Here is a 26,955-nt window from a genome sequence, read left to right on the forward strand (position 1 = left end):
CACAAATTTCACATATTGTAGTAAAGTTATGCTAAATTTATCTCTAACCAAACAGTAAGTCTCTGAGGGAAGGGAAAAATTTCTGTTTGCCCTTCAGCATCTAATAAAAAAAACTTTGCAAATAGGTATTTGACAAATTCTTGTTGATTCATTAATTTTAAGGTACAGTATGATGGTTCAGTTTTTGTTAGAGATACAGACATACTGCAGCTCTTGAAAACTAGAAAGCATGAAACACAGAGTAAGTTATCTTCCTGCTCTCTAATCCTCCAGGGTTCTATTTGCTTCTTCGAAGATTGTAGTCTCTCTTCTCTATTTTGCCCATTAGAAGATGACAAGAAGGAAAAAAAACCAGCCAAATAGCATCACTGCAAGCTAAAGTGGGCCATTCCCCTGGGCCCCAACTAATGAAATTCAAGGATTTTAACAAGGAGAAAGGCAGCTGTAGTCCAAATGTTTTAAGAGGAACTCACAGGGCTCAAGGGCCCTGAACCTAGAAGGTGCAATTGATTTTGGCTCTGTTTCTCTCTCTCTGTGTGGAAATGAAACCTTATTAATTCTGAAAGCCTGTATTCTCCCTGAATCCTAGACATGGCAATACTTTAACTACAACTCCTTTGAAAGAGACACTAGAATAAAATTCATCAAATGTTCTAAAGTGACCCTAGCTACCTCTGCAGCATGTATTGCATTCAATAATCTAGGACTTGATAAATTTGCATGCCCACCAAAAAAAAAAAAAAAAAACCTCTTTCCTTTATGCTCATGAACTGGGATGGATGGCATTATTTTACATAGTTACTCACTTCCCTTCCTGTAAAAGGATTGACTATCTATGCTTTTTGCCATGTGACTTGCAATACCGCCATACGGAGAATTAATACATAATCTTCCCATTGACTATGGGCTTAGCCATACGACTTGCTTTGCCCAACAGAGTGTGAGCAAAAGTGATACACCAATTTCCACGTAGAAGCTTTGGAAGTCACTGCATAATTCAACCATCTTTTACTTTTCCCGCAGCAAGCTCTAGAGCCTGGGTCTCAGGACGGTGAAGGCACGGGAAACTGACATAGGAAACAGAATTGCAGTGGATCCAAAACTAACGTGCTATTGTGAGCAAAGAATAAACACGTTATGGAAAGCCACAGATGCTTTTGGTTTGTTATTGTTTTTGATTTTTCTGGTTGTTGTTACTAATTGTTTGTTATTGCAGCATAACCTAGAGAAAGATGACCAATATCTGAGTCTGGTTTGTGCAGAAAAACTGAGTTTTTCTAAGTCAGGTGAAGCCATGCCGTGATCACTTGCAGAGGATTCACAGCGAATTCATTCTTTTTAGTCAATCGCATTTGCAAGGAAACAACAAGAACCAATTCAAAATTCTAGTGTTTCATGGACCAGGTTCAGATTTCTTGTGGATTGCCTTATTCGTCCAGGAAACACTGAAGGTTTCAGGTCCCAGGATGTTAAGCATATGGTGTATTCCAAATGGCTTCCAATTTTTACATTCATCAGATTAAACTAGTTCCAGAAGAGAAACTACTCATAAAAAAAACAAGTTTTTGTAAAGGAATGATTTTCTATAGAGAGAACTAAAATTTACTGGGCTGAGAAACACCATTTACATGAAATTTTAAATGTGGGCTTTTGAGCCTAGTGAGTCGTGAGCTTTAACATCTGGAATGAGTCAAGTCCCAAAGCCATGTCTTAATACGCACGCTCATTTGTCTTCCTCTGCTATGAATCCAGATTTGGTTTTATACTATAATTTCTAAAATATAAGCATTAAATTTTAATTCAAAGCCATTCAAATATGCTGGCACTTACGCTTAGTCCATCTGAGAGCTGAAAACAGAACCACACTGTATGGTAGTGTTTAACATGTGGCTTTCTGTGAAGTGAGCTTCAGGCTGACATACATCTTAGCTAAGTAAAGACTGGACCTTAGAGAGGAGCCTTGGGCTAATCTGGGTGAGCAGGAGAGGAATGAGGCCCTGCCCCCAGTGAGAGAATAAGGGGTGAGGAGGATAAGAGATGAGAGAAGCCATTTAGGATCTCAAAATCATTTACTTTGGTTATTATCCTTTGTTCTTTATTAGTATGTTTCATGATTTTTAGAGTTGGTATTTTAAACCTTTTCATGCCTTGTGAAACAGTGTCCCTTCTAACATCTCTATTAATAAATAAAATCTGATCTTTTAAGATCTGATATTCTAAAATCAAGAACACATGAATAAGTTTTACCTATAAGTGCCTTCCCTCATGATTGCAAACTCCAGTAGGTCACCTTCTCCTGCCCTCTCTTCTCCTCCCCATCATCATCATCATCATCGTCATTATCATCATGATGTTAACTTCAGTGAGCATTCATTGTGTGACAGGCACCATGTGACAAGGAACATTCTAATTGTTTGTCCTTGCATATAGAATATAACCCAGGCTCTTTATCTCAGTCTACAAGACCCTTCAGGGTCTAGCTCCTGCCTAACTCATATTTCTCTCTTCCATCCCTGTGTGATTCCAGCCACCCTGGTCTATTTCCAATTATTTTAGTTTATTTTTTCTGACTTCAGTCTCTAGGGCTGGGTTAGCACCACTACCTGGAGTCCTCCTTCTCTCAATTCTTTGCATTTCTCACTCCTCATCTGCAGATCCTACGTACAGGGTCTACAGATGAGAATGAGCTAGCCATACAAAGACCCTTGAGAAGCAAACTCAGACTGCTCCACTGAAGTCAGTAGCCCTGTTCTTTTCTCTTACAGTACTGTTTCTTTCCCGCCCATACTTATCTCCTCTTGAAATTATGTAGTTTGTGCTTACTTATTTAATATCTATATTACATACCCATTCCCTAGCATGGTGACTGAAACCTAAGTGGTTTGATAAATATTTAGAGAATGAATAGATAAATGAATGAATGGTCTCTTTTAGTCCCTTTTGGGAAACTACTAGTACTATCCCTATTACACATGAGGAAGCTGTGGCTTACAGGTATCTTGCCTTTAGTAACACAGAGAGCTGAAGGGTTTTATCATGTTTCCATGCAATATTGTTTCCATTTTATATCAGAAAAGTACCAGCCATACCCTCTATTTGACCTAGGAATTTGTAATGTTCTTGATAATGGTCCATCCATATCCTCTTATTCCTGCTTACTGCTGTACATCACGCATGTTCAATGGGTTTGCAGCTTCTACATGAGCATGCAACTACTTCAAACACAGCAAAAATGTATTCTCTACAAGTTCTCACAACTCCAAATTAGGTGTTCTATCATCTCTCAGTCTGTTTCCTGCCTCCCACTACTCCAACCTACAGAATTATTTCACTAGAGGAATGGCCTATCTTCTTCCTTCACTAAAAAGCATCAGGATGGTCCAGCAGTTGTGGAAAAACTGTGCTCACAACAACAGAGCTCAGAGTCTAACCAAATGTTCCTAGTCTCTGTCAAAACCCTAAATCCAATATGCTCAAGAATGCAAACTCTTTTTTGTTTTTTGTTTTTTTTTAGATGGAGTCTCACTCTGTCACCCAAGCTGGAGTATAGTGGCATGATTTCAGCTCACTGCAACCTCCTCCTCTTGGATTCAAGTGATTCTCCTGCCTCAGCCTCCCAAGTAGCTGGGATTACAGGTGCCCACCATCACACCTGGCTACTTTTTTGTATTTTTAGTAGAGATGGGGTTTCACACCATGTTGGCCAGGCTGGTCTCAAACTCCTGACCTCAGGTGATCCACCCACCTCAGCCTCCCAAAGTACTGGAGTTACAGGCATGAGCCACCATGCCTGGCCAAGAGTGCAAACTCTTGAGGATCTCCCCCTTTTCCCTTTATCCTACCCTCTCTAGAAAGATATTTTTCTGACCTACAATTAATTTCAATATGTACTTAACAGAAAAACAAAATACTATTCAGCCTATGTGGTGTGTTTGCTTGCCCCAGGCCTTATTCTTTTTCTGACATTTAGGTGTGTAGTCTGTGAATTGCAGCCATGAGACTCTGAGCAGCAGGTCCACTTGAGGGAAGCAAGTGCCTCATGCATTCCACAAGTCCTGGCTCTCCCCCACCCAATCCCAAGCTCATAGCGGAATCATCTCAATGCCTAAGAAGTCACAAAAGGAGGTCCTTTGTGAATTTGCATTCATCTAAAGACATGCAGGAGATGCAGGAGGGCTGCTTAGGCTGAAGCAGGAGTGTAGCGGGGAGGGAGAGGTAGAGGGAAGGATGGAGGGGAAGGTGGTGAAAGAAAAGGTTCAGACGGAGGACAGACCTTCCTGCCTCAGCTTCTGCTCTCCTGCTTTCCCAATTATTTTGGTTCCCTTCTTTTAAATCTTAAAGATTTTACCAGGGAGTTGAGTTTCATCACATCTCACAGGTTTTGATACACAGCATTTCCTGTTTGTCATTTTCTATGTAGTCTTTCATTTTTTATTTCTTTCTCAAGCCAATGATTATTTTGGAGAGTTCACATACTTCCACACACTTGGGCATTTTAAAATGTTTATAAATAATCTAGGGTTATGTTATATTGTGAAGAGATGTACAATTTCTGCTTTGTTAATTTACTGGGATTGCCATAGAAGTCTAAAATATGATGAATTAGGGTTCAATGCCACTTGTAGAACAGGTATATTCCCTAGATTTCAGAAATAAAACTCAATGTAAATTACTCCTTCCTGTCTTATTGATTATATTTTTCAACTTTTCTGTTTGTATTTGCTTTCCACATCTAAGAAACAACAACTTCTCGAAAGCCCTTCTCTTTCTCCAGAAGGCACATCGCTCTCCCTGCGTCTCTTGTAGAGCCCCCTTTCCGGTTCCTCAGTGTCTCGGGAGAGGAGGCAGATACTTTAGGAATGGTCAAGGAGATTTGATGGGTGAACAATTCTACTCATTTCCCTTCGTATCCTACCTCAAGCCTTCACCTTAACATCGTATAGCCTTCTGAATTTATTATTCAGCCTACAACTTCCCTTCTCTGGGATTTAAAATTAAACTTTCATTACTACCTATGTGTCCTTCACTCAGAGTTCTGATGGCTTAAATCACTTATGAAATATTAATGAGAGGTGCTGCTTTTTATTCTGGAAAGATGCTTCCATCACCTTCATTGAACTATTCTATACAATTTAAAAGCTCTCTTCGACAAAAACAGATGAACTAACAATTGATCTGTTCTTGTATTCATTCATTTGTAGCCATGTCACATCTTCCATGGGTAATGTATATCTTTAAAAGTAGAAACTTCACTTAAGAGAGATATATAAATCTAAGAATTAACATGTTAATGTGTGTTTCTTGTGTTAAAAAAAAAAGATATGCTACACTGGGTCAATATCATTCTTATCTTTTGCAGTTAAAATCTATTCTTTAATGAGTGCTTATGGAACTCTCTTACTGAGCAACAGTAAGTCTTTCAAAACCACAGTATCTGTGAAAGATACACACTCAGCAATGGTACCTTAATCTTCATCTGAAGGATATGTTTGCCTGGCAACCAAGGCACCTAAAACCACACAAAGAGAAGATCTAGGATTCTTAAAAGTACACCTATTCACATGCAAAGTAAATGTCCTTAGGATCATTCTCCCACATCTCTGTAGAATTTCTTTTCTCTTCTCCACTCTTTCTAAAATTTTGGGTGGACTGCTTTTACTCATCAATGGAGTCAGTAAAGGACAAAGTCAACCCCCCTCTAAACCACCAAAGTATTCGAAATACCAACATTCTTTTTTTAATTCTTTTTCATAAATATTTCATTTTTTAGAGATAGCTTTAAAAAATGAAGACATCATTTTAGGGAACAATATATTGAGTCATAATAATGTCATTAGAATTTGGTTCCTGTATCACTTTCTTCTATGACCACTATCTGAAGAACAACAAGAGAAGTGAATATACTTTTTAGAAAACGGGTTCAGTTCACAAATTTTCCCAATGGATAGAGATGATTTAAAGACAAGAGCTTTAACCAAAGTCAATGTACGTCCATCTAGAATCTAATAGAGGTACATCTAAGTTTTACTTTGACAATAACTAGAGTTTGACCTTTGTGAGCCTCAATTTTCTCATTTGTAAAATTAAGGTCCTTGCTGAAGCCAAAATTCTACAGGTTGGTTGTATTCCTTTAGGTTGGTTGGTCAAAGATATAATATAAAAATCTATCTATTAATATTTAAATCACCGTACATGACCTGTCCTTCTGAATAATACAGTTTTTTTTCCATCAACAATCCTTGAGGGAAATTTGGTCAAGACTTTGAGGATATGTGGTTACATCAGAATGTAGATACCTCGCTGGCCAACTGTGACAGCCACATCGGCTGTCTCTGAACTGATAAATTCAAGGCTAGAGTTAAAACTTTGTTCCAGAAAAACCTTGCACTTGCATTATTTTTTTTAACACTTCAAGCTTCTTTTTATCATTTATTTCCTTGATTCTACCCCCAAAGTTTAGAGAAATAGATAGGACATCTTACTGAAGTAGGAATTGAAAGATCCAGATAAAGAATTGTCCAAGGTTATACGGTCATCTGACAAATGAACTAAAATAAGAAGTTAGGTGAACTAACTTTAATCCCCTTCTGGCTACAAAACATTCCACCATTCTGGTTTATGAAATTAAATCTTCCAAAGCCAGTTTTATGATTTTTTGTGCGAACTTTTAAGAAGAATTCAGAGGAGTTCATGGAACCGCTCACTGAAATTCAGTTCTAGTGTTCTGCAAAGCCTGAGAGGATGAACCATTCAGAGGTACTGATAGTTCTTTAGAACCATAGAATCACCATGAAGGCTTTAATAGAAAGGGCCCCAAATTTCCCTGAAAATTATAGTTACATTCTTGCGCATCTGAGAAAATCATGATGCTCGGCTTCATGTTTTAGTCTAGTGATCGGAGAGCCAGGTATGGAATTGGGTAATTCACAAGACCTTCCTCCCTATGGAAGATGAGACACCTCTTGTAGTCAAAGTCGCACAATTGCATTTCTGTTCTTACTGAAGATCAGTATAACTAGATCTCCTAAATTTGAATCCCAGCTCCATTACTTGCTAGACATGTAACCATGGACAAGTAACTTCCCTGGGCTACAGTTTCCTAAGATTAAAACAGAAATAATAATGATTGTTGAGAGGATTCAATGAAATAACTCACGAAAAGCACTTACCGCACATGGCAGGCAGTAAGCTGACAATAATCATTATCTATTTAATTTGTTATACTATTTTAAAGTCTTATAATAGTGCCTAGAGTATAGGAAGCACTCTCTAATTGAAAGCTATTTTTGCTCTTCTCAAAAGTTAAAAAAAGGGTTAATAATTTAATTTTGATTTACATAAAAATATTTGAAATTCTTCCATAGTGTAAAACTTTAATATACTTTATAAGAGACTTTAGAAAACCTAAATTGAATAAATATACCCATTCTGAAATGATCTGAAATAAAAATTTCTGGATTAAAAAAAATGCAGGCCGGGTGCAGTAGCTCATGCCTGTAATCCCAGCACTTTGGGAGGCTGAGGCCGGAGAATCACCTGAGGTTGGGAGTTTGAGACCAGCCTGACCAACATGGAGAAACCTCATCTCTACTAAAAATACAAAATTAGCCGGGCGTGGTGGCACATGCCTGTAATCCCAGCTACTCAGGAGGCTGAGGCAGGAGAATTGCTTGAACTCAGGAGGCAGAGGTTGCGGTGAGCCGAGATTACGACATTGTACTCTAGCCTGGGCAACAAGAGCGAAACTCCATCTCAAAATACATACATACATACATACATACATACATACATACATACATACATACTGCTGTAGTGCTATGGTCAATGCACTTCAACTAAGTCTAGCTAGATCTTATGCTAAAGTTCTGTTTCCTCTGTCTAAATGTAGAAAGAAGAGGACAGGAGGTCACATAGGTTTTTCCTGGATGAATAAATGGATTTAACTTGCACAAACAAACAAAATTGTAAATTCTTCTCTAGTTTATGTAAAATGATTATGCCCAAAAAACAATGTTTTATCTTGCTCAACACTTTAATTTGTGGCTTGACCAATAATTTAGCATAAGAAATACCAGGCCCAGCAAACAAAAACAGCCTGTCTCTGTTTCAAATATTCCCTGTATTACAATCATTACCCACACTTAAATCAAAATTAAAGATTTCTGGAGGAGAGCAAGCAGAATAAAGGAAGGAAAAACCCTAACCTCCAAAACAAGGGTCATTCAACACTTAAACTTTATTACCACTGACTAGCTGGGTCATCTGGGCAAATCCCTTCACTTTCCTGGGTTGAGTTATTTCCTGTATTAATTATTCTAGATAATAAATCTGTATCTTATTAGTACATCCTATCAGCCTTATTTGCCTGCACCTTAGTCATTAGAGCTTAGTTATTATTGTATTTCTAACAAGCTCTCAGGTATTCTGGCTGCTGGTGGCCCAACAATCTTTTGAAGACCACCACTCTGCAGAATATAAAAATGCTGATGAATGTCATCTCAGGGCGATTGAGTAGTGAAAGTTACCTCAATGTAATTCTGAGAACTGTCACTCTGGCATTGCAGCTCCACGTGGGTGAAGTTGATTTGTATTTGTTCTCCCTGGGGCTGCTTCATCATATAGACGCATTGCCTGGTGTGAGTGAAAGGCCCAGACAACTCAGGCAAGAAGAGTTCACCCTCTGGGTCCGTGTAGTTCCCACCACAACGCAGATCCGCTAAGAACAGGGAAGAGACGAACAGGTCATGGCAATGGCATTGCTCTGGCTTGCAGGCATTGGATCCAGTTTCTAAAAATTTACACACACACACACACACAAGCACATACCCATTTTATTCACCCTCTATAGGCTTGTGCCTCTAATTTTAAGATTTTCAGTTTGATGTGTTGTGGGACATCTCTGTAGTGGCTTAAAGAAATAGATGCAAAGATGTGTGATCTAGCTTCCAATCTGCCATTCTCTTCTATAAGTTGCTTTTTAAATACATTAATGCTCTGCTTCATTTCAATAAGATTTGAGACGGTTATTAAAAACATGTAACAAAATAAACTACATAACTGTATACATGAAGCAGATTAAAGAAAAAATGAATACAGAATAGCAAGATGTAGCCAGGGGGAGTTGATTTGCACGGAAAACAATTGAAAGGGGAACAGGAGGTTGGCACCAGATTCCGTGGAAAGAAAAGGAAATGAAGAAAGGGGACAAGTAAAGATGTTCTTTGTTACTCTTCCTGATATTGAAACTTAAAAGGTACTTTTTCTGAGAACATTTATTAAGGGCACAATAATAGATGTCATAAACAAAATCCTCCACTTCCCTAAAAAAATCCAAATCATAGAGTATTTCCTGTGTTTTGTTGTTTGTTTGTTTTAAGGTATCAAAGCAACTGAGGTCCTAACAGCTAATAGTATTTGGCTGGAAGTGAAGCTCTAGAGTCTGGGACACTGTGATGCTGGAAGCCAGCCCCAGCCCCTGTGCAGCTGGACTTGATCCGAGGATAAAATCCAGAGAGACTGCACTGCTCGCATGCACAAACCTCTCTCACAACTAAACATCAAACACCACGAGGGACCTGGTGCCCTGAATTATTTAAGTTTGGGTGCCTCATACATCTTTATCATGATGTGGATCCCATAATTTAGGGATCAAAGGGTATTGCAGTATTAATAATAGAACATTGGGAAGATAAAGAAAAAATATGAAGCTATGAGAGAAATATTTGTAAAGAAATGTTCTTGGTCTAAGACAGTCAGTCATCCTCTGAATCACATTAAAATATAAAACAGATGTAAGCATAGCATTGGCCTTCAAATCCCTCTTAAGCTCCCAAATGGTAGGTTACTTACAAGGTGATGTTAAGTAGGTAATATGGAAGCCTTGGTCACTAATCTGGGAGTCTGAATGGAAGTGAATTCTGGCAAAGGGGCCAGAAGTCTGGAGCGGTGGGACAGAGAAAGTGGTGCAGAACTTCCCAAGAAGGGGGTCCTGATACAAAGGACCATCTCGAATCTAAAACAAAAGGATGAATCATTAAGCTCAAAGTGGTCAGATTTTTAACAAACTAGGTCACTTTGGATATTAACTTCATAAAATCTATCATTTAAAAGTGATCGCTCAAGGAAGTTTCCCCATCACATCCAAATCTAACTCACGGCTGAGGTTCAGCAAAGGGTGTCTCCTTCTCCCATCACCCCAATGCCTTCTCTCTGTCTGATTTTTTTTTTTTTTTTTTTTTTTTGAGATGGAGTCTTGCTCTGTCACCAGGCTGGAGTGCAGTGGTGCGATCTCAGCTGACTGCAACCTCCACCTCCCAGGTTCAAGCAATTCTCCTGCCTCAGCCTCCCAAGTAGCTGGGACTACAGGCACCTGCCACCATGCCCAGCTATTTGTTGTATTTTTAGGAGAGACGGGGTTTCACCATGTTGGCCAGGATGGTCTCAATCTCTTGACCTCATGATCTGCCCATCTTGGCCTCTCAAAGTGCTGGGATTACAGGCATGAGCCACCGCGCCTGGCCTGTGACTGGATTTCAATTCCAAGGCTGGACATATAGTTTGAATTTTTGTCATGATGTTACTAATCAAAGATCTTTCCCTTTTGATTTTTGCATTATAAATTCTTAGTGATCTAGAAGAAAATGAATATAAGCAAAGAAAACAGAAGAAGGAACACCATTGATGCCAACTGATTCATAACTTGGTCCAGGTTTTCAGAAGGGTCAGAGGTAGAGAGGAAGTGCCATCAGATTAGACACAACAGAAAGACAGGTTAGTGAATTTAAAAATGCAACTTTGATAGTAAGTAAGTACTACCATGATAATGACGTGACCTTAGAAATCCTTTTCTAATTGTTGGTTTTTAATCTATGATGTAATCATGTCAATCTCTCTATAATTTTGTTGTAATTGCAAATTCTATACTATATAGACCACTGAGGAGTCAATGAACTAAAGAATATTTTAATATGGTCAATTTTGTCTATTCAAATTACTTTTCTTACTGGGATCAAAGTTAGATGGCAGCATTACTTTATTCTAATATTTAACTGGTTCTTTGAAATACTGTAGTTTAAAGAGAAATGAGAGACATTTCAATATTGTCAGAGTGGTTGACACTTTCTACCATATGGTCTCCAGAAATGAATGTGTAGGAATTTTTTAAAGCCTCTAATTTTAACTTGATGGAATTTATTGAAAATTAATTTCAAGATAACTCACTTTTCTGTCAACATTTAAATGACCATTTTGTAGAAATTTTCCAGAGAGAGACAGATCTTCCAGTCATTCCCAAAGGTTTCAAATCCATTATTGCTGAATTACTAATGACTTTTACTTGCAGAGCCCCTTTTTGACACCACATCCTTCTATCCTTTATGAATAATTGCATTGACTCTATCCCTCTCTAATGGACTTGGAAATGCATATTGTCTTTTTCACACTACTGCAAGGGGCTGAGATTTATGGTGATAAAAAATACAGGACAACCTGGGAACTCAATCTTCTCCATTATCTTGTCAGGCTACAAATGAAGAGCAACACTTTTTGATGCACCTACGTACAAACGGCATTTGAATATAAGAGCCTTTTCTCCTCCTCCATATTTTAATCTTTTACTAATGGGTAGGCAGAAGGAGCTTCGGCTGATACCTCTCCTCTCAGTAATAATGATTACTTTATTCCAGGAACCTAACCCAGTTCAACACAATCACTATTCTTTTTCTTTTTCTTTTTTTTTTATTTTTATATTTTTTAGACAGAGCCTCACTCTGTCACCCAGGCTGGAGTGCAGTGGCACGATCTCAGCTCACTGCAACCTCCGCCTCCCGGGTCCAAACGATTCTCCTGCCTCAGACTCACGAGTAGCTGGGGTTACAGGCACCCGCCACCTCGCCCAGCTAGTTTTTGTATTTTTAATAGAGATGGGTTTTCACCATGTTGGCCAGGCTGTCTCCAACTCCTAACCTCAAGTGATCTGCCCACCTCGGCCTCCCAAAGTGCAGGGATTTCAGGCTTGAGCCACCACACCCGGCCTCTTCGTGGAATACTACAGTTAAGCTGTGAAAGACCTTGCCAGTTTACCACAGACAACTGAAGGTTTGAATCTGCATTGAAGGAGATGGCTATTACTGAGTGTTTATTTCATAAATTCTGCATTCTCATGGCAGGGGTGTGAGCTTCCAGGTAACACCATAGCAGGGCAAGGTAATCTGTTTCCCAGATTCAAATGGAACCCAGAAGAAGAAGCAACAAACAGGTACAATTAAAAATAGAGACTTTGCAAGAGTTAGATATTGACTGACTACTGAGAAACACACCTAACTACAGCTAATATTTTGGGGTCATCCATGGGCATGGCTAGACCATAGTGCCCTGAGTCCTAATCATACTGTGATATGTTCTATCTAAATATAATTATTTACCTCAAGGTAATCTTTGTTGCAGTCATCATGGTGCTCGAGGCTCAAGGTCCCAAAAGTAAATGTTACCAGGAGGTCAGGACTAGTTACAACAATCCAGACACAATCTCTTCCTGGGGGATAGTTTCCAGGATACCCCGGAGACTTAATAGAACCGTAAGTACCAGTCAGTATACCTCCACACTCTAAAATAAGAGGGAAAAATAATGTTACATTTGTATAGATGTTATAATTCATGGAGAATGATCAGAGCCCTTGGCGTAAGAAGCCAAACTTTTTAAAATAACTATGAGCAGTTTTAGACACCCTCATAAATTAAAAAAGACTTACATTTTCCAGTTTTATAAAGTTACAAGTCTAGAAGTATCAATTGATAAACAAATGAATCACCCATGTGTCAAGCTCTGTGCTTGTGAGCCATCACATGCTGACACTATTTAAACAGGGCTGAACCATCTGAGGGATGAATACCAGGATTGTAGAGTCATCTTTTTCACTTTGATGATATTAATTTCTGTATGTGAAATTGTAAAGAATTCCAGAACTTCTGCCAACCTCTATGTGTTTCAGCAAACCAGATCACTTTGCATATTAAAATGGTTAAGAGCTACATAATTTTCATTTGAGAAGGTTTCTTAATACTATCATATAGTTAAAACATTCATTTAATAAATGAAAGAATTCAAATGTCTGTAGTGATCGAGCCACTGTTCCAAGAATGGAGCAAGTGAGGGACTGAGCCAGGCTTTCTGACGCTGACCCCACTACCATCCTCATTATACCACACCGGCCCCCTAACGTTGCTGACTAGTGACTGGAAGAACCTGCTCTTCATTAATACCCACATTTATTTAACAAAGAATCTGTAGTGGCTTAGATTTCTATGAGAAGTGCTACTGTAAATCAAATGATAGAAACACTAAATAATAAAAATCCAGATTGTAGTCATACAGACATTAGAAATAAGTGAGATAGGTAACATTTTAGATGTGTAAGATATGAAATTTACATAGCTATACAGGTTGTTCAAATAAAAATTTTGCTGCCAAAGTAAAAAATGAAACAAATTAGTTCCATGAGTCTCATTGTTCCTACTGAGAAAACATCTCAGTTCCTCAGAAAAAGAGGCATTTCCCAATGTAATACTTTAAAAGTTACCAGTTTTAAATGCATAAAATAGCATAAGCAAAGGAAAAGATTAATGACAAAATAAGAAAAAATGCAATATGCAACAAAGAGTTATTATCCTAAAATATACAGAACTTCTAAAAAGAATAGAGACATGAATAGAGTGCACTGAAAAAAAGTTCAGATGTCTCTTAAACATACGAAAGGATGTTCAACCTCACTCATCACAAAGAAGGTGCAAATAAAACTTTAATTGAGATGCCATTTCATACCCCTCAGAATGTTAAAAATGCAGAGTTTTGAAAACAAATTATTGGAGAGGCTGTGGGGACACAGACATTCTCACACATTGCTAGAGAATGCAAGATGGTACGATCACTACATAAGAGAATATAGCAATACCTAGCAAAAACCTATGCATTTCATTTTTTTTTTTCGACCAAACAATACTACCTTTGGAAAGATATCCCAAAGGTACATTGGCAAAAATACAATATGACAAGTGAGTAAGGTACTTTGTTGCAGTAACATTTGGAATTCCAAAAGATTGGAAACAAGACTGGGTGTGATGTCTCATGCTTGTAGTCCCAGCACTTTGGGAGGCTGAGGCAGGAATATCATTTGAACCCAGTTTAAGAACGGCCTGGGCAACATGAGGAGACCCCATCACTACAAAAAATAAAAAAATAAAAATTAGCTGGGTATGGTGGTTTGTGTCTGTAGTCCCAGCTACTGGGGAGACTGAGGAAGGAGGATCACTTGAGCCTGGGAGGTTGAGGCTGCTGTGAGACACGATCGCACCCTGTCTCAAAAATAAAAAACAAAAGACTAAAAAGAAAATGGCCAAAGGACTGGAAACAAGCCAAATGTCCGTCAATAGAGTATTGATTGAACAGAAAATGAGACATCACATAGTGGCATACTATGCTCTGATTATGGAGTAATCTCCAGGATATATGATGTGAAAAAAAGCCAACTATAGACCAGTGTGTATATTATGCTCCCTTTTATCTAAGAAAGAGGAAAATACAATTATATGAGATCATCTGCTTAATTTTTAAATAGAAGGATAAATCAAAAACTAATAAAAACTGTTCTCTAATGGGGGAGAAAGAACAGAGTGGAAGGGACAGGAAAAAAAAAAGCTAGACCTCTCATAATCTACCATGCCCATTGATTTGGCTTTGCAACTATAAATATATTTTACATAATTATAAAGCAAAATTTGAGAAAAATGAAAGAAATCTTTAAAATCACAACTGAAGTGAAACTGGTGAAATAATTGCATTGAGCTGACAACCATAGAGAGTAGAAATATTCCAAGGGACCTTAAACACTGTAATTTGACTATACCGCTCAAGCAAAACATATTTTAAATACACAAAAAAGAACAAAGAAATCTTAAATGGTTTCCAGTTATCATACCATTAGTAATAATATTAGTATTGTTATTTTGAAAATATGTACAGTAGGACTAAGTACATAAATAATATGTTCATGTCATTGGGAACCAGGATTTTTACTGTATGAGAGAAGAGGTAGAAATGTAAGGTAAAAAAAAGAAAAAAAAAAGCAACTCTATAATCTCAATATTCCAATATAGTGTAAGATTACTATGAATATATAGGGTATTTTTTTCTTTAAAAAACAACAAAAAAGTGTTTTCTAATTCTGTCCACTGAAAGGTCTAGAGACGATGACACACCCAGTACCAATAGCCGTCCGTAGCACCCAGATTGTGAGATCTAAATACCATTTCCCACAGAAAAAGTCGGAGCTCTTTAGGGAAATCAGGGTTTTCAGTCCTGAGGTAAATAATGTGCAGGAAGAGCCTAGAACATCTTTTCTGACCAGAAAGCAAAGAAGCTTTCAAAGGTAACTGGAGTTTGGTTAAAGAAGTTCAGAAACTAACTGGAAAATTTTCCAGAGTTTTGAAAACAAATTATTAACAAACGTAACAAACAAAATACGGAAAAATGTTTCATTTTTAAATGCCTAGAATTGATTAAAGCACATCAAATGTGATATAATATATAAATGTACAGATATCAAAAACAAAATAAAATAAAATGGAATAAGTGACCATTTTGAAGAATGCTAAGGAACCAAGTTATTAATTTGAATACTTTTTAAAAAAAGAAAAAGAAAATCAAGCACTTATCCTACGTTTCCTACATGATCTCTGTAAGACAGCAACCAAATAGCTGATATGAGTAAGTTCTATTCCATTAAAGAACTTCAAATAATAAATAAATAAAGAAGAAATAATAAAATCAAACTATTATCACGTTGTAGGTCTCAATGAATAACTCATCTAAATAATGAACCTAAAGAATGCTAAAACCATTAGAGAAAGTGCAAAAGAGGCTTTTAATGGGAAGTTCAACCTGAGGAGATCAGAACACTCTGACCAATGTTAACTTCATAATAGAAAAGCAGATTTCATGTATCTCCTGAAAAGATTATTTTTTACCAAAATAAAACCCCCTGGATTTAACCAAACTTTTTGGTATAAGTACCAGTTTACAAACAACATGACAAATGGCATGTAGAATATAAACAGCAGAATCCAAGATGTGGGATGATCTGCAGAACAAACAATCCATTTCTTTCACAAATAAATTTGAACAATGGGCTGCTCTGCCTATGGAGTAGCCATTCTTTATTCCTTTACTTTCTTAATAAACTTGCTTTCACTTTACTGTATGGACTCACCCCAAATTCTTTCTTGTGCAAGGTCCAAGAACCCTCCCTTGAGGTCTAGATCAGGACTCCTTTCTGGTAACATCTTCCTGGCAAACCCCACAGGGACGATACGGAGGAAACCCCTGACCCATAGGAAACAGACTGTAGCACCAATTGGCAGACTGTGGATATCACCTTTTATCAGAGTTATGAACGGGTCTCACCATACTGACGCTTTCTGACTAAGCTCCTCTCTACCCTGAATACAAGAGACCCTAATAGTTAGGCAGGAATATCATCACCCTTATTCATCCTGAAGGAGTTACAGAAAATGGACTGTCGTCCCTCTACAACCCTTAGGATTAAAGGTCCCCTTGTAAAAGGGAGTGGGGTAATAAACCATAGGCATTCAAAGCAGAGCAACTCCATCTTGAATAGGGGCTGGATAAAATAGGGCTGAGACCTACTAGACTGCATTTCCAGGAGTTTAAGGAATTCATAGTCACGGGATGAGATAGGAGGTCGGCACAAGATACAGGTCGCAAAGACCTTGTTGATAAAACAGGATGCAGTAAAGAAGGCAGTCAAAAACCACCAAAACCAAGATGGTGAGGAAAGTGACCTCTGGTCGTCCTCACTGCTCACTATATGCTAATTATAGTGCATTAGCATGCTAAAAGACACTCCTACCAGTGCCATGACAGTTTACAAATGCCATGGTAACATCAGGAAGTTACCCCACATGGTCTAAAAAGAAGAGGAACCCTCAGTTCCAGGAATTGCCCACCTCTTACCCAGAAAACTGATGAATAATTCACTCCTTGTTTAGCAAATAATCACAAAATAACTGTAAGTATACTCAGTCAAGCAGTCCATGCCACTGCTCTGCTTATGGAGTAGCCATTCTTTTATTTCTTTACTGTCTTAATAAACTTGCTCTCACTTAAGAAAAAATGAACAATGATTAATGATTGATAATAGTAAGGAATTACTGTTTGTTTGTTTTAGTTTTTATCATTTTCAGGCATTGAGAACAAACAGCAAAGGACTGTAATCTCTGAAAAGAGAAGCATATGAAGTATGTCCCATACACACTCAAGAATTCAAAGAAGTGAAGCCCAAGGAGACAGCAATACCCTTGCTATGGCAAACAAACAACTCACGATTTAGGGCTACCAAAGCATCTGGCGGTTTTGGAGCTGCATACTATAAGGAAAGCAGCTGCATGGAAATGGCACCTCAAAAATGTACAGGCATTTCCTTGGGTCCTTAGCTCATTCCCAAGCTGCAAATGCACAGAGAAGACAGCAGGTCTAACTAACAGAGAACAGTTTCAGAGGGGAGGGAAGTTGCTAAGAATTGAAGAGAGACTGCATAATAAATACTGAAGGGATGTGTTGCCTCATTCAGTCAGAAAGGAGATACTTTTATGAAAACCCTGAGAACTGAATTGAAACCTGAGAAAAGTATGCTACAGGAGTAAGATTCATATTCTAGGAAATATGACAATCCACCAGGATTCATGGAAAATTTGAAATAGGTCCCCTGTAAATTCAAGCCTTGATTGAATGAAAGTGATCTGCCAGGAACATAAGTGCCTACTAGAAAAAAACCCAACCCTTCTGAGAGGAAGATAATATAATCCAGAATCCCTGCAACATATCACGTATAATGTCCTGCTCACAATAAAAACTGACTAGGCCTGTAAGGAAGTAGTAAAAAAAAAAAACAAAACCCAATAATAAATAAAACAGGCAATCTGAGCAAAGCCAGAAACATTCCAGATACTGAGGCTACCAAACAATGACTCCAAAATAACTATGATAAAACTTAGAGGAAAAGGTTGACAAAATAGTTGAAGAACATTTCAACAGTACTTACAGACTTTCCAAAACAAAATAACCAAATAGAATCAAAGCAAAAAAAGAAGGCAAGAATATAAAACCATAAGAACTATTAGAAACAGTCAAAACCTTCAGCATATGTGTAATTTGAGTCTCAGAAGGAGAAGAAAGAGGAAAAAAGTGGCAATGCAATATTTGAAAAAATATTGGCTGAAATTTCTCAAAATTGTATAAAAGAAAGCAACCTATAGATTCAAAACTCTCAGTGACTCTCAAGCAGGACAAACACAGAGAAAACCAGATCTAGATACGCCATAATCAAGTTGTGGAAAATTAAATATAAACACACAATAAAAGCAGTGAGGGAGGAGAAAAAGACACATTATCTTCAGGAGAACAACAAGAATTACTGCTGAGGTTCCTCTCCCTCAAAAAATTATGGAAGTGACAAGACACTGATGTGGTATTCTTAGAGAGCTAATAGGAAATGGTCAACCTAAAATTCTATGTGTAATAATATCCTTCAAAAATTAAGGTAAAAAATGCATTCTTAAACAAAAGCTGAGGGAATCTGTCTTCAACAGACATGCTCTGTGAGAAATATTAAAATATGTTCTTCAGGCTGAAGAAAAATGATCCCATTAGAATGTAAAATGGTCTGTTTGCAAATGGCATGATCTTTCATACATAGAATACCCTAAAGACTCCACCAAAATACTTTTAGAACTAATAAATGAACAAACTAATTCAGTAAAGTTACAGGATATGAAATCAACATATAAAATTAGTGCATTTCTATACATTAACAACTAACTGTACAAAAAGGAAATTAAGAAGAAAATCCCATTTACAATAGTGACAAAAAGTTAAATACTTAGGAATGAATTTAACCAAGAAAGTGAAATATCTGTATTTTGAAAACTATACCACATTAATGAAAAAAAGAAAATATTTGGTGTTCACAAATTGAAAGAATACTGTTAAAATGTCCATACTATGCAAAGCAGTCTACAGTTCAATGCCATCTCTAACAGAATTCCAATGGTATTTTTCACAAAATAGAAAAAGAATCCTATAATTCATATGAAACCACAAAAGACCCCAAATAGCTAAAGCAATCTTGAGCAAAAAGAAGAAACCTGGAGGCATCCTGATTTAAAAATACATTTAAAATAAAAATACACTACTTGATTTTAAAATATATTACAAAACTGTAGTAATCAAAACAGTATGGTATTGGCATTAAAAACAGATATCTAGACCTATGGAACAGAATAGAGAGCCCAGAAATAAGTCCATACATTATGCTGAATTGATTTTTGACAAACATGGCAAGAACATACAACATGTAAAGGATAGTCTATAATAAATGGTGCTAAGAAAACTGGATATCCATTTGCAGAAAAATGAAACTGAACCCTTATTCCCACACCACATACAAAGTCAACTCAAAATTAAAGACTTAAACATAAGGCCTAAAACTGAAGAACTAATCCAGGAAAACATACAGGAAAAGCCCTATGACATTAGTCTGAGTAGTGATTTTTTGGATATGACCACAAAAGCACAACTGAAATATATAAAAAACTCAACTCAATATCAACAAAACAAACCCAATCTTAAAAATGGGCAAAGGATCCAAATAGACATTTCTCAATAGAAAACATATAAATGGTCAACAAATATATGAGAAAATGCTCAACATCACTAATCATCATGGAAATGCAAATCAAAACCACAATAAGATGCCACCTCATACTTGTTAGAATGGCCATTATCGAGAAGATAAAAGACAACAAGTATTGATGAGATGTGGAGAAAAGGGAACTCTTGTTGAAAGTATATTGGTACAGCCATATTTAAAACAATATGGAGGTTCATCAAAAAATTAAACACAGAGCTACCACGTGATTCAGCAATCTCACTTCTGGTTATATATCCACAGAAAATTAAATAAATATCTGGAAGAGATATCTGCACTTTCATGTTCACTGCAGCGTTATTCACAATACATTCATACATTCACCATAGCCAAGATATGGAATCAATCTAAGTGCTCATCAACAGGTAAATGGATAAAGAAAATGTGCAATATATAAATACACAAAAACACACACACAGACATAAATGGGATATTATTTATCCTTAAAAAGAAAAGGAAATCCTGTCATTTGTGACAACATGGATGAAACAGGGAGACATGCTAAGTGAAATAAGCCAGACATAGGAGGACAAACACTGCATGCTCTCGCTTATATGTGAAATCTAAAAAAAGTTAAACTCATAGAAGCAGAAAGTAGAATGGTGGTGGCCAGGAGCTGAGAGGTGGGGGCAATAGGGAAATGTTGGTCAAAGGGTAAAACGTTTATGTTCTCTGGAATGAATAGCTTCTGGAGATCTAATGTACAGCATGGTGACTATCATTAACAATATTGTATTATACACTTGAAAATTGCTGAGAGTAGATCTTAAATATTTTCACCATATTGACTAAAATGGTAACTATGTATGATAGATATATTAGTTAGATTGTGGTAATCATTTCACAAGTTATACATATATCAAAATATCAAAACATTACATTGTACATCTTAAATATATATAACTTTCATTTGTCAGTTAAGCTCCAATAAAGCTGGGAAAACATAAATGCTTGAAATATTGGGAAAAGAAGATAAAAATAATATAAGAAAATAAATAAAGCAAAAGTTTCAGAACAAAAAGGTGGCAAATCTAGAATCATAGTTTGAGATTTTACTATAACTTTCTGACTAAGTAATAAAGCAAATATTTTTTTAAATCAGTAAAGAAATTTAATATTTGAAAAACACTATTTACCAACTTGACTAAGTTAATATAGGTAGAGGACTACATCTAACCATTACAGAATATACATTCTTTCCTGTCCATACAATAAATGCACCAAAATAGACTTTGGTCTATAAAGTAAATCTCAACAAATTTTAAAGATTGAAATAATATACTGCATGATTAGTGATCACATTGGTAAATAAACAGTATAATTTTAATAAAACCTATGGTCACAGAGAATTCAAAATAAAAATGACAAAATACTTTCAGCTGAATGCTAATGAAAACATACATATTAAAACCTGTGGGATGCAAATAAAAGTTCTCCAAGGAAAATGCATTAGTTTTAGTGCATACATTAGAAATTCTAAAAAGTTCAAACTCATTTGTCAATGCTTCCAAGTCAAGAAGCTAGGAAAAAAATTTTAAAGTAACCGTACACTAGGTGCAAAATAACACAAGGGAAGAAAATGATAAAACCATGAGGAAAATCAATGAAATAAAAATCAACAGAAAACATTAACGGAGCCAATAGTTGGAATTTTGAAAACATTAGTAAAACTAAAAAATCCTTGGTAAGACTTATCAGGGTAAAAAGATAACATAAATTATCAACATCAGGAATGAAAAGAGACGACATCACTACAGAGCCTACGAACACTAAAACATAGTAAGAAAATATTCTGAAAGTACAGATGAGTTTCTTGAGAAAAAAATTCCCAAAACTGAAAAAAGAAGAAATGTAAACTCTGAATAGATCTATATTGAATACATTGAATCATAATTTAAAGCCTTCTCACAAGGAAGCCTGCAGGCTCAATTAACATTATGGTAAATTATTTCAAACATTTAAGAAATATTGTCAATCTTACACAAATCCTTCCAGAGAATATAAAAAGAGAGGACACTTTTCTATTAATTTTAAAACATTGACATTACCTGTAACTTGACAAAATTACAAAAGAATATCACCCAAATATAGATATAAAAATCCTAAAAATATATATTAGCAAATAAAATCTAGCAATGTATAAAAAGCATAACTTGCCATGAACAAATGGAAAATATTTGATGAATGCAAGGTTGATTCACCATTCAAAATCAATCAATTTAACTCACTATATTTACAGAATAGAGGACAAAAAACATATGATCACCTGAATAGAGTCAGAAAAGGTATTTTATATGTTTCAACACTCATTCATGACTTTTTAAAATTCTTGGTAACTAGGAACAAAAGGTGTGGGGGTTTTTATAATTCTTTATAAATTCTGACACCTCTCCCATTTAGAAGTGGGCCTATGTCCCCTCGCCTTGAATTTGGGTCAGCTTGTGACTAAGTTAACCCATTGAGTACGGCAGAAATAACACAATGACTTCCAAACATAGGCTGAAAAATTCCCACGCAGCACCTGTCTGGTTCTATTGTAATGCTTGCTCTGAGAGAAGCCAATTGCCACGAAAAAAGTTTCACTATTCTAAGACAAACTTTTTAGAGTAGCCACATGTAGGCACTCAGGTCCATAGCCTAGTTGAACTCTCATTGAAAGCCAGCATCAATTGGTAGCCACTGGAGTAGGCCATCTTGGATATTCAGCCCAGTCCAGCCTTTAGACAGCTACAGTCCCAGCTGACACCCGCTTATAACTGCTGAATAGATTTCAAGTAGCAACTGTCATGTTAGGTTCTTTCCAAATTCCTGGCCCACAAAATCAGAAACAAAGTCAAATGATTAATGTTCTACAACACTAAATTTGTGGGAAATTAGTTATACAGCAATAGTAGTTGACACAGGAAAGAACTCTCTTCATCTGATAAAAATTATCTGTGAAAACTTACAGCTAACATCATATTCAACAATGAAATATTGAGCATTTCCCCATGCTGCTGGGGAAAAGACAAGGATTTCCTTTTCACCACTTTTATTCAGCTTGGTATTGAAGGTCCTAGCCAGGGCAATAAGTCAAGGAAAAGAAATAATAGTTACAAAGACTGGAAAGGAAGAGGAAAAATATCCTTCATTCACACATGATGTAATTATGTATGTTTAAAAAATCCAAAAGAATCTACAAAAAATAATTAGCCATGATGAGTGAATTTAACAATGTATATGGAATCAAAATCAAATATTTAAAAAATACATATTTTTACATAACAAGTGAAAAATTAAATTTTAGAAAATTAATATTTCACTAAGCATAATATATCAAATATCTGTAAATAAATCTAACAAAGATATGGAATACTGAGACACTGAAAGCTATAAAACATTGCCAGGATAAATGAAAAGAGAACTAAATTTAAAAATAGTTTATTTTCATGCATTGGCAGGCTGAATATTTTTAAGATGTCATTTCTTCCAAAGTTAATTATAGATTCAATGTAATTCCCATAAAATTCTTTGGGAAAACTGACAAGTTGATTCAAAAACTTATATGGAAATGCAGAATATCCAACATCTTTGAAAAGAACAAAGTTGAAATTACATTCTCAGATTTCAAGCTTCAGAAGTTAAGCCTAGGTAGCATCAGGATAGATAAAAACACCAGTAAAAAAGATGAGAAAATGCTGAAATTGATCCACAGATGTATTGATGAATGAATTGGGGGCATGGTATACTGATCTCTTTACTTTTTATTTGTTTAAAACTTGTATAGTAAAAACTTAAGAGAAAATAGAATAATTAAAACAAAATAATAACAAAAAGAAAAAAATATTGAGTGATCATTAAGATGAAGGAATACTACATGAAGGGGTGGACAATGTCCTCAATATTCCTGCAGTAAACTACTAGTAGAGCTTATAAAAAGGCTGTTCAGTAATTTGATAAGGGACCAACTAAGACTCATGTTTTTTAATCCCTTCTATTTCATGCTTACTTTGTTGTCTTTAGACACAAAATAAATTCTAATTCATTCTAGGTTGATTTGATTTTAAAGTAATTATGGTTGGTCACAGTGGCTCATGCCTGTAATCCCAGCACTTTGGGAGGCCAAATTAGATGGATTGCTTGAGCCCAGGAGTTTGAGACCAGCCTGAGCAACATAGAGAAACTCCATCTCTATAAAAAACACACAAAACATTAGCCTTGAGTGGTGGTGCACACCTGTAGTCCCAGCTACTCAGAAGGCTGAAGTGTGAGGATCACTTGAGCAAAGGAGGTCGACGTTTCAGTGAGCCGTGATCAGGCCACTGCACTCCAGCCTGGGCAACAGAGTGAGACCTTGTCTCAAAATAAATAAATGAATAAAATAAAATAAATTATAAAAATATTATATATCTTCAGATCCCAAAACATCTCATGTATCCAAAAGTCTAACACTGATTAAGAAAACTAAATAACCTCAAAATTTTGCTTGCTTTTTTTCTCCAGGTTCACACATACCTGGTTGCTGTGTTTCCCATCTTACTGTAAAGCCTCTCCCATTTCTTAAATGTTCAGAATAGAGATGAAAATAGAGAGCATTGTCACTGCTGAGAAGTTCATGAGGGAGGCTGGAGCCACAAAATCTTCCAAGTTGAAAAGCAGAAGAGGAATCTCCATCATAAACCTGAAGAAACTCGTGTGGACAGTTGTCCATGGATTCTAACCGGAAAAAAGTGAAAGTGATACGCAGGACCTAAAAATACAAAGGCCACATATATTATCTTTTACTTCCATGTTAATTTTAAAGTATTTCTCCCACTTCCTAGGCAGCATTCATACTGAGGCACTTTCAAGAGCTAGACCTATCATTCCCTAATTATCCACCAGTACATATGGCAATCTATATACTAAATAACTTGTGCTAAATATTGTTAAAAACAAACTTCAACTAATATCAAAATATATCAAAAAATCTTAATGTTAATAACATAGATTTACCCCAATTTCATTAAACTTGTCAAGTCCACCAGACCAAGGTATGTCAAATATATAACTGACATTGTTTCTAAAGCAGTAAAATAAATTGGAGATTTGAAAATCTACCTGAATTAAGTTGAACTGGCTAATATTACCATTCACAAGAATGTACACCCTAATTCCCTGAATAACCTGTGGCCTGTATCAAACACACAGACATTCATCACTGCCCGCCAGGGATGTTGATTCCAGAGGGGCTAAGATTCTGACGCCAGCCCAGACCGACACGCTCAGGTGTGGGCGGAGTAGGCGGGATGTAGACAAGCAAGTCCTAGAAGGCTTCAGGGACTGGACATAATTAAAGGATGAGTAATACCAAGAGTAGAGAATGAGAGGAAGGTAACAGGAAAAATACTGAGCATACAAGTAGAAGAGAATAAACACAAAAATGTGTCCGAATGGATTAGAATACAGACTTCAAATATAGTAATATAACTTATAAAACATACTGACAACCTCATTTGAGATAAACAATCAAAAGAAGGCTGTCGAATTTAATTTTCATCAGAACCTAAAATCACAACAATATTCAGTTAATGAAAAAGAATATAAGGAATTTTTGAAATTCTGTGCTAGGGTATTTTAAGATCAGTTACCTATTACTACATGACTTTCTTAAAACAGTTTAAATGAAACTCAAATGTTCATTAATTGAACTATCCTGATTTGTATATATTTTCTACCATATTATGTCCATTATGAGTGAGAAGATATGAAATCACAATAATCAAGAATAAAACAAGATGAATTTTCTTGCGAATTGGTAATAAAAGTATTACAAGTTTCTCACCTAAGAATATTTTTTTTTCAAAAGAATGTTTTCAATGCCAGGAAATAGAATTCATGAAAACTAAATGGAAGGAAGGAAATTCACATAGCATACCCACTGGGAAATTTATTTTGGAGTTTATTTTAGTGTGAGGTTACCAGGTCGCAAATAGTCCTCCCTCCTCAAGGGAAAAAAAAATGTTTTTTGACCCTTGTACAATGCCCTCTGTAATAGTTTGCTGGAAAAAGTTAATAGGATTTCAAGGGAAAATTTTATCTATTCAGACATACCATTTTATTTTTATGAATCCAGGAGGTGGTTGAGAAACAATATTTAGAAACGCCTGGGTAATTAATATCGGGTATAAGAGCACTAAAAACCTTGGACTTGGATCTTAATTGAAGAGCGTTCACGGAGCGGCTCAGAGTGACAGGCTGTGGAGGCGACTGGCCTGTGTCTGAGTCACTGCATGCCACTTTCGAACCACATGCACCTGGACACACTTCTCAATGGCACTAGGCTCTGTTTCCTCATGTGTAAAATGAAGATAATAATTTCTATCTTTCAGGGTTATGAGAGTTAAAAATGGAATGCTGTAATATATATGAAGCACTTAGCATAGAACATGGCAGAGCAAAGACATTTGATAAGAAAACTATCTTAATATCAGTGGCCATTTTTGCATAATAATCAACATAAAACTGAGCAACCATCTTCTAAAATACTGTCTCAGTAACAACATGATTTTACAAATTAACTAGTGGCTTGCAGTCAGTCAACCAGTGTAGAGAATCATTCATGCTGGAGAAAGCATGGACTTTGGAAGCAGACAAACTTGACTTTGAAATTCAACTATTACAATTACAAGCTAAGAAGTGTTAACAAAAAATGTTTAGCTTCACCTACTTTTCATTATTTCATCTATAAAAGGAGGATCCTCTTATTTATTTATTTATTTATTTATTTATTTATTTATTTATTTATTTTTGAGATGGAGTCTTGCTCTGTCACCCAGGCTGGAGTGCAGTGGCGCAATCTCAGCTCACTGGAACCTCTGCCTCCTGAGCTCAAGTGATTCTCCTGCCTCAGCCTCCCGAGTACCTGAGATTAAAGGCACCCATCACCATACCTGGCTAATTTTTGTCATTTTAGTAGAGCTGGATTTTCACCATGTTGGCCAGGCTGGTCTTGAATTCCTGACCTCAGGCAATGTGCCCGCCTCAGCCTCATAAAGTACTAGGATCACAGGCGTGAGCCACCAGGCCTGGCCTTGTTACTCTTTTTTTTTTTTTTTTTTTTTTTTTTTTTTTTGTGAGATGGAGTCTTACTCTGTTGGCCAGGCTGGAGTACAGTGGCACTGTCTCCTCTCACTACAAACTCCGCCTCCTGGATTCA

The 26,955-nt window shown here is 36.4% G+C and overlaps 1 protein-coding gene across 1 annotated transcript in view; it reads right to left on the bottom strand.

Annotated features, from left to right (window-relative positions):
• Positions 1 to 26,955, bottom strand: part of CUBN (cubilin) — a 314,944-nt gene that overhangs the window by 251,162 nt on the left and 36,827 nt on the right. Inside the window, exons 15-18 of the mRNA XM_003831178.7 lie at positions 24,273 to 24,507; positions 12,423 to 12,604; positions 9,850 to 10,012; positions 8,526 to 8,716 (exon numbers count right to left, since the gene is read on the bottom strand). Of these exons, the coding sequence (XP_003831226.3) occupies positions 8,526 to 8,716; positions 9,850 to 10,012; positions 12,423 to 12,604; positions 24,273 to 24,507 (771 nt within the window). The remainder of the gene's footprint in view (positions 1 to 8,525; positions 8,717 to 9,849; positions 10,013 to 12,422; positions 12,605 to 24,272; positions 24,508 to 26,955) is intronic.

The sequence above is a fragment of the Pan paniscus genome, chromosome 8 (assembly GCF_029289425.2).
Source record: "Pan paniscus chromosome 8, NHGRI_mPanPan1-v2.0_pri, whole genome shotgun sequence".
NCBI classification, from domain to species: Eukaryota; Metazoa; Chordata; class Mammalia; order Primates; family Hominidae; genus Pan; species Pan paniscus.